Source organism: Corvus kubaryi, unplaced genomic scaffold (assembly GCF_017639235.1).
Source record: "Corvus kubaryi isolate FWS band 111438036 unplaced genomic scaffold, C.kubaryi_AGA036_p1.0 124, whole genome shotgun sequence".
NCBI classification, from domain to species: domain Eukaryota; kingdom Metazoa; phylum Chordata; class Aves; order Passeriformes; family Corvidae; genus Corvus; species Corvus kubaryi.
This window is the reverse complement of record NW_024580659.1, coordinates 3217582-3226912: the sequence shown is the minus strand read 5'-3', so window position 1 is coordinate 3226912 and position 9331 is coordinate 3217582. Positions and strand designations below refer to the sequence as shown.

The window sequence follows — 9331 nt, the reverse complement described above, 5'->3', positions numbered from 1 at the left end:
GCTGAGGCTCCTGCCAGCATCTGCGCCAAGTGAGCTCCATTCACAACAGCCCAAGGTCAGACAGCTGCTTATCAGCCCTGGCCCCCAGCCAAGGCAGCCTGGGCCCCCGCGCGGGGGGATGCGCTCAGACCCCCCCTTGCTGTCTGCTCTCTTTCATGCTTGGGAGCAGGGACGTGTCACGAAATGCCAGCTGTCACTAAGAGGCACAACATAATGCTGCCTCTCTGCTCTGGGTGCTCAGGTGACTGCAGGATCTCTGGGGGGGTTGCTTTGGGCCACTCTTGGCACCTGCCCCCATGACCGGGAACTGGAATAGTTCCAGTTCCTGGCCGTGGCAAGTTTTGGGGACTTTCCTGATTATCTCGCATCTTTGGGGACTTGCAGTGTGTTGCAGCAGTGATGGCAGGAGATCAGAGCTGGAAAGCGGCTGATGTCATGAGGCACATGATCCATGTTTGCTCTTGAATTAATCGACGGTTACAGTCGACACAGACTCCTCCTCACCCACCCCCGGCCACCTCGAGCCACAGATCCTGAAGAAGAGGAATTTCCCTTCAGGGTGACCTCTAGGGCGGGGCCACATCTCTACTGCCACTTTCGACCTCAGACTGGCACCTTCAGTCCTCTGTCTGGTCCCAGGGAATTACTCTGAGTAGGGGAGTTTACTTCTGGGGCCCAGCTCTTTCCAGAGAAGCACAGGTTAGGGCTTTCCCTTCCTTGATGAGCGAGTTTTAAGGCACTGAATGAACTTCCTTGTTAGCTCAGAGCTATGGCCTGTGCCTGGACACATCCTGTGCAGCCTGCACAGAATCCAGAGGAGTGCCAGAAGCTCCAGGAGGACTAGATGGGTTCAGGGGACCCCTTCTGAGGTGTGTGACAAGTGACAGTTGCCCTACAAGGTCAAAAAATTGCTGTTTAACAGCAGCAGCGGAGAGTATTCACAAAGGCCACAAACCCACACCTTCTGGCCTCCTGCTTACATCATGTCCCCACTCCTGGTACTGAACTCCCTCCCCTGCCCTGGGGGCTGGCACTTGGCTCCTAACTTTTCCCCTGCCTCTTCCACAGCTCCTTGCCTGCCTGGATCACTCTCCATTAGTGCTGAGCTTTCATTTTCCAGGTCAGGTCTGGCCATCTGTGTCCTCAACTCAGTTTCATCCAGAGCAAATGTAGCTTCCAGAGGTGACAGATGTGGCAGGAACCCAGAGAGAGCCAGGCTGACAGCCCTCGAAGGCAGGAAAGCTGAGGACTGATAACTGAGTTGATGGTGTAGGTCAGCAAAAGCTCAGAGTCATTAAATGGGATAACAGTCACTGCTGGGTTGAGGAACAGCAGCAGATACACAGCCACAGGCTTTGAGGAACAGCCAACCTGACTCCAAACCCCTGTACAAGAGCTGTTCTGTAACTGTGGCCATAGCAAACTGCAACTACACATCCCTGCAAGACTGAAAACCCCCAGATTTGCTCAACTGCAACACCCCCCCAAAGAAGGGAACCGCAAATGAGCAACTAAACTTGTCAACAGGCCAGCAAATGAAATGCTCCCAGGCAGCCCCACAGCTGCAGCTGAGAACTTCCTGCTCTGCTCAACCCAGTCACCCTGCAGGGGGAGGCCAAGCACCCAGGAGAGGAAGGAGGGAAGGGTGGGGCGGGTGACAGCACTGGGCTTGTCAGACATTTCACTCTGGATGTCTGTGGCTGAAGAGGAAGGACAAGGACCAGACCAGGGCACTCCTATGACTGGGTCTGTTTCTCCTTTGCTGCAGGAAAAGCAATCAGGAATTGTCCAAAAAAAGAAAAAGTGACAGGGGTGTTTTGTAGACCATTATGGGATGCAGCCAGGTGCTCAGACACGGATTGTCATCAGCAACTGGACTCCCTCCTGCCCAGCCCAGCCCAGAGGCCCTCAGCTCGGCAGCAGCTGCTGTGAATACCAGCATGAGCATGGCGATGCCCACTGCTGTTCCTGGCCTTTCCTCCCCAGGAGCAGCACGATCTGCTCTCCAGCATGGGTGCAGCACAGGGCTCACACCTCGAGCCCAGCCCGTGCTGCAGGGCTTGAAGGCATCCCTCATGGAATGCCATGGCAAACACCCTGCCCCATGCAACCTCTGCCGTTGCTCCAGCGCAGCCCGGCTGCTGCAAACCGTCACGTGCTCCCTCAGCAACACTGCATCTGCTCCTCCCTTCCTCCTACACAGCCTCCTCCTGCTCCTCTAGTCCCATGTTCAGGACTGACAAATCCAACTCAACTCATGCACCCTCATCTCGTCTGAGTATCAAAAGCTCCTGGGAAGCTTTGCCGCTCCCTGCAGGGGCCAGGTGGGATACTGCACCTCTGCTCTGCTGCAGTGTTTGAAAATCACCACGAGCAGCAGACAGGTATCCCTTGCTGGGAAATTAAAATAAGTATTAAAGCACTTGCAACTGCTCAGTGAATTCTCTCTCAGCTTTATCAAAAATGGTGTTTCTGATTCAGGCTGTCAGACGCTGGGACAAAAACCCAGAGTGAGGAATACAGACACCAGGATACAGGGAGCTTAGAAAACTGCCTTTATTCTATTAGTTCTTGGAAAAATGAAAATACAGAAAGAGTTTAGTTGGCTGCAGAACAGCAAGAAGTTCACAGGTTAGGAGTCTGATCACTACATGGTAACCAAACTTACACAAAAAGTTTCTTTCTTTTTTTTTTAAAGTTTTGAAACTGGGTCCAGCAATGAATTTAAGGCAACTGAACAGTTCAGAAGCTTTGAGTGTGAGCAGGCTGTCTTTACTCATCCCTACAGCACGTCATGGAAAAAACTCCTCCTGGGTGTGCAGACCACTCAAATCATTCAAATGGGTCAGACTCTTACAAATGAACAGGGGAAGAGGATCAGCTGCTTTCCATCGGACTTTATTTTCAAATACAGTTTCTTAAAAAACCCAGAACACCTTAACGCAGAGGTTACAAGTAACAGTATTAGGAAATCCAATTATACAAAAAATACTACATCTAAGCTGGGGTAAATAGATTTATTTTTGGTAACATACATTTAAACTGGCACTAATTACACAGTAACTAAAAGGTAACTAACATGAAACCACAGAACCCTCACTTTTCCTTAGCTGAATGGGACTTGGTCATTTCAGAGTGATCACATTTTCGAACTAATGTTTTACACCAAGCCATGAAAATCAGATCTTCCTAAATGTGATAGCACTGAAGCTACGCTCGATTCCATACAGCCATGTAACGGTTGTACTCAATTAGAATAGGACGTTAGTTATAAAGTAGTTACAGACCAATCCTCTGTGTTGACAGCTTTTTCTCTTTCTAGAGAGAAGAAAGAAGATAGAGAATTGTCTTCAATTAGCGCCTGGCATATCCTGTGAGTGCAGAAAAGGTTTGTTAGAGGAATGTTGAGGTTAACCTTGGGTGCACAGATGAATTTGATGCAGATTGTTATAAAAATCATGGTTGGCTTCTAAATACTGGTAGCAAGATGACTCGATTTTTAAATCTCTTAAGTAAATTATAGATAATGAAAAAGGCCAGTAATCATACACTAAGATTAATAAACAGCACTTCAAAATTACTCAAGTGCAGGGTGCTGCTTTGGCCATCTTCCTCTGGCCACGCTTTATAAGAGAAGGCACCCGGACTTTTTCTTGCCACGCCGGGCTTGCAAAGCAGCTCTAGTGGCCATTTCAAACACCTCCCTCACACCGTCTTTGGTCTTTGCCGAACACTCCATGTACCCGAATGCACCAATGCGGTTTGCCATATCCCGGCCTTCCTCGGGTTTGACAGGCTCCTGGAACAGCACAAAAGCAACAGGTGAGAACAGCCCAAACCCACACCGCTCTTCCCCTTCCCACCCAGCTTCCCAACAAATGCAAAGGAATTTCTGGATTAAGTGCATGTAATGAATTGGTTAGTTAAAAATGCAATACCAGAGGACACGATCAGTTTTTTGGTATCTCTGAGCTTGAAAGCTGCAAGACTTTTTGAAACTTGAGCAAGTGATTGCTTATTTCTGATGAAATATTTATGCAATTCTTTGCTACCACTGCAAAAAAGCCTATGAACAAATCCCCAAGTCAATGCCTCAGTCTTTGTACAAAACCCCCCAATGTTTATGCTACAGGTGCAAAACTTCCGGGACAGAGCAGAGCATCTGCAGTCCCATAGCCAAGCTGGGGGTTTCAGGCTCAAGCAGAAAATGAAACCTGGTGATATGCTCAGGAATGAGCAACAGCACCTGTGGTTATTACCCCAGAACACCCACCAATGAAAGTGTTTGCTGTCACATCCTGAACACACCAAACAGAACACAGCTCCGGAGTGTGTGCACTGATGTGCTCATGTCTCCTCATCAATTCCTTTGTACCTCAGGGATCCATCTCTCCAGCAGTGAGAGAAGCTGACTGTAAGTAACCCAATACAGCCATTTGCATGGCTGAGGATGCCTTTTTCTAGAACTAAACCGCCAAATACGAGAACCCCCCACTCAGTTAAAGGCAATAGATACTCCCTGGTGTCTGCCATGGGTTAGTGTTGATCACACAGCCCACAGAAACCAGCAGCCAGCTGTGGGTGCCTGTTTAATGCTCTGCTACAACCACCACACACTTCTGCCATTTATTTTAAGACTCTGAAGGGAACTGAACTTGCCTGCTTCATTTTGGCCAGCTCTCGTCTTGTGTGCTCGTCATTCCTCAGGTCCTTCTTGTTTCCTACCAAGATGATAGGCACGTTGGGGCAGAAATGCTTCACCTCTGGGGTCCACTTCTCTGGGATGTTTTCTGAAAAAAATAAATAGAGGCATAACTGTACAAAAACCCACTTCTGGAGAGAGTTTTATTTTAAAGCTTTTACACGCTGCCTGAGTCGTCATAGCTTGATAATCTACACTGATGCCCTTTTCTCTACTCTTCAGAAGGAAGTAAATAGACCTGTTCTGGTGTTACCAAAAAAGGAAAGCCTGTCTGTGGTAATTTGAAGGCTGAAGGACATATAACATCTTGGCTTCTCTCAGCAGCTACCTGACAAGAGTTAGCATAAGGGACTTCGAAGAACAGCATACAGAATTCTGGAGTAGAAACTTATGGAATATTTTGCTTCAAGAGAAACATTTTATTTATCTCCAGAAGCTAGAGATGGGCACAAAACTGAAGCCTAAGTTTTAGCCTCACTTGTTCTTATAAAGCAACACAAAACAACCCCCCATAGCTCTCCCCTTACTGTAGCAGAAACATTCAACACATTAATTACAGATACACAGAAACAAAGGCTTGGGATAAGTAATTTTCAATCTTCCATTTCTCCCTACATGCAGCAAATGAATTTGTTCTCGTACACCAGAAACCTCCTCCTCACATCCCTACATGACTTTATTTTTTTAGTGAAAGGAGGACTTGAGGGCTTTTGAAAGCAAAACCTTGACAAATTCTATACAGCAGGAAGTGCTGAACAGCCTAAAACATCTGGCTGTGCTTTCATAAGCTCTTAGACATTTGAGATTCACCAGTGGATGTACCTGCAGGCTGCATATCCCCTTTTTATCTTCATGAAATTCCATTCAGCTTTTGAAGAGACATTTGCTATTGTGTATTATGGCATATTTTCTTGCTTGAAAGAACAACTTAGACAAGGATTTTGAAGCCAGTTTTTGCACTACAGCCAAACCATCAATTCTGCAGCTGCACCTGGAGGGCTCAGGTGTGCTGGCCTCTAGATGCTGCACACCTGAAAAACAGTTCACCGCTCCCAGGGGCCCTGGCACTCAGATACTGCTGAACAGGAAGGGAAGAGAGGGAAGAGAATTTTTACAATCTGGGCAAACACAGAGTGCTGCTGCAGCTCTCGTGATGCTCAGCGTTGCTGGAGAATTCCTTAATGTCTGAAAACTACACACTCAAACCAGCACCAATTCTGAAACTAGGAAAGCTCCCAAGGGAAAATATATTCTACAGTGCAACTTCCAAGGGGAATATATTGATACACAGAAGTGGTTCTGACTCAGTTAGAGATCTACTTACCTAAACTATCAGGACTATCAATTGAAAAACACATAAGTATAACATCAGTATCTGGATAAGAAAGCGGTCTAAGTCGATCGTAGTCTTCCTGTCCTGCTGTATCCCACAAAGCCAACTCAACCTGAAAAATGAAGATAAGGAGTCAGTCAGATCACCAGGAAAGTTCTGATTCAGCAGCCAGGAACTCAACAGGAGTGAATAAAATATTTCAGTCAATACCACTCAAAAGGAGGAGACTACATGTTCTCCTGTGACAGGAGAACTATTAGGAATTTTACATTCTGTAACTCCAAAAATTAACTTATTGCTGCTTATGAGTCTTTTCTTTATACCTATGACCACTGTCAATTCTCTAAAAGGACATAAAAGCTACCAGCAGAAAAGACAGAAGAATTGAAGGGAATCAGCTCCAAAGGGCTGGGAAACTCTCTGACAAGCATCCCAGAAACACCAGTTTTCACTGAAAGTGGACTAGATATATGCTTTTTAGGATTATGCACATTTTCAATGGGTTTACAGCTGCAACCTGTAGTGACTAAGAAAGGTCAAGATTGTTCTTATTTGTGCACAAATTTAACCAAACTGATTTGTGTGTAAAGCTTCTTGTTACTAAGAAGGAAGTAAAGTACTTAATGTTCTCGGTATTTCTACTTTTGCTGGAGGTAGGGGAGAACACCCCAATAAGATTGTTTAAAACTGTAGAAGGAACAGCCAACATTTAAAACAAAGAACTTTCAAAACTGTCATCAAGCTCTTTAGGTATACTCTTGCTTGAGATTCTCTGATGAGTCTGCCTTCACAATGGAGTGGGTTCCTTCTTCTTTAAACTCTTACATTCAAAAATCCCAGGAAAAAAGTCCACAGCAGCTCAGATAAAGACAGATGGGCAGAACTGGAACCCAAACACGAGCCTGCGCGTGCAATGCAACTGTTTAAATTGTGAAGAGACAAAGCCGTAAGTTGCACACATATACAAAAATAATCTTCTGTATTTCAGTCAGAAATACTCCTTCTCTCAGAGTCACCTCTGCAGTTGCAAATGTGAATTCTGTGGCAAATGTTCATATTTTTGAAGAGATGTCTGTTGATGGTTCTGTCACATGACACTGGAACCAGCGCCTAGAAAACACATCTCCTACCACGTCTTTGTCTTTGTATGACTTCTGGACATTTCTGGTAATGCTTTTCTAGGAAGACAGAGGTAAGTGGCTGTCAAACAGAAGAGGCTTAAGTATGGCTCTCCTACAAACTTTTGTAATCAAATTTTCTGAAGACCAAGAGCTTGGGTAAAATATATCCTGTAGTTACAAAAATAAAATCAGCTGATACTGCTCAAGCTGCTCATGCTATTTTTCTTTAGGTACTGGCTGCATATAGCTGATAGGGCATGACTCCTTGTTCACTCATTCAGAGACGCAGAGATTCAGGCAGAAGGGAATGAGGAAGTTTGACTTGGTGACAAGAGAGAGAAATGGATATCATGCATATTTCAAACAATAGTCCTTAGAATCTAAGATACAATATAGAAATTGTGGAACCTGTTACTTGGGGAAAAAACATGTCCTAATATTAGTCTAAAAGTAAATTTTTTTTTAATGATTCACATTATGGGAGAGAAAAGCTCTTTTTAGACTCAAAAAGCATGAACTATCATTACTAAATCCACAAATAACCCTGCAACAGCAGGAAATCAAATTTAACATCAAGTCCAAAACTAGCTCAAAACCCTCTTTTTCTCCAGTCAGGATTGAAAGTGAGCGATTTCAGTCTATCAGTCACTGCATCTGAACTAGAATGGACTGAAAAATGTCTTGGCTGTACCTGAGCCCAGAGTAAAGGCAATGTCATAGCCAGGGACAAAACAGGAAAGTTGAGCACCCTCAGCACCAAAACCTGCCACATGCTTGACCTGCATTCCCATGGCAGAGTCAGCTCTGTGTGGTTACAGTACCCAAACAGACACAGGCCATGGCTGTCTGACAGGGTTTGTAAATAGCTGAGCTTTCAGGGTGCAAAGTTCCTGATTTGTGTGCTTCTGCAGTATCCTGGAAAGTGACAATTTTGCACATCACCCAGCATGCTGCTGACAGAAGTGCAGAAGGCAACCTACCCAGGGATCAGCACCTACAGCTGCCCCTTGGAGCAGGTGTCTGGCACGTCTGGTAAACAAAAGGACTCAAGAGTCCCACTGATTAAAAACTGACTTTCAAACTTACTAAAATTAAAATGAAGTATTTTAATGATTAATTTACTGAAGTACAAACTAAAGATGAAGCTCAGTGAGCTGTGGCTACGCTTGGCTGCTAAGAACTGTGTTCCTTTAGACAAGCAGGACAGATGATGGTGATGGTACACTACAAAAATCAACCCCCTTGATCAACCTGTCTGTCATCTGTTCTCAGAAGGATGCTGCATGTTGCCAGGAATGGGTATGAAAAAAAAAACTCTCCAGGAATTAGTCTTTGTTAATTACAATACCAGGTCCCTATCAAAACAGGAACTCTGTTCCAAAGGCCAGTAGCCCCATGCCCTCAGCAGATTTGCATTGCTCCACCCGCTCCCAGCTGCTGCAACATTCTACTCGGACTGACTGCATGGCTTTTAGAACCTCAGCTTGTGTAAGGTTAGAAGCACCTTGTTAAACAGACACTGGATATGAGCACGTTCTAGCAAGGCCAGTATTTTTTTCCACATAAACATACCTAATATTTAAAAATATATTTACAACATAAGCACTAAGCACATGTGCTAACCACATACTGAAGAAGTGTAGAGATTTCCATGCTATTCTGAACAAACACCAGCTCATTCTGGCTCTTAGAGAAGGGTTCACATACCTGCTTTCCATCCACTTCAATATCTGCTACATAATTTTCAAAGACAGTGGGAACATACACTTCAGGGAACTGGTCTTTGCTAAATACAATCAGCAGACAGGTCTTTCCACAGGCACCATCTCCCACTATAACCAGCTTTTTTCGAATGGCTGCCATAGCTGAAAAACAAAACGACAAATTGTTAATTCAATTGCTACAGCTTTTAACCGAGATGCTCATAATTAATAAACGCTTTTAAATTGACCTTTTAAACTGATTCTACATGTCCATTGGAGAGACAGACATATCTGGACTTGGGTGAGTTCAGATTCCCATCCTTTTAACAAAAAACACACCCCAGCACTAATCAACACACTGGTGAGCCCACTAGGTGCAAGAATAATAGAGAGGAGAGGAGATGGGCCTGGTTTAGCCCAGATTTATTGATCTGTTCTGAAGGCTGAGATAGGAGCACCCCGAGATAACGAG

At 45.0% G+C, this 9331-nt stretch overlaps 1 protein-coding gene across 1 annotated transcript; it reads right to left on the bottom strand.

The window, feature by feature from the left end:
* Positions 1-2532: 2532 nt before the first annotated feature.
* RHOA (ras homolog family member A) lies at positions 2533-9054 on the bottom strand. The gene is made up of 4 exons (XM_042020180.1): positions 8864-9054; positions 6027-6147; positions 4660-4790; positions 2533-3799 (listed from the first exon to the last, which is right to left on the bottom strand). Exons 1-4 carry the CDS (start codon positions 9017-9019, stop codon positions 3626-3628), a joined length of 582 nt encoding a protein of 193 aa, XP_041876114.1. The 5' UTR covers positions 9020-9054; the 3' UTR covers positions 2533-3625.
* Positions 9055-9331: the final 277 nt, after the last annotated feature.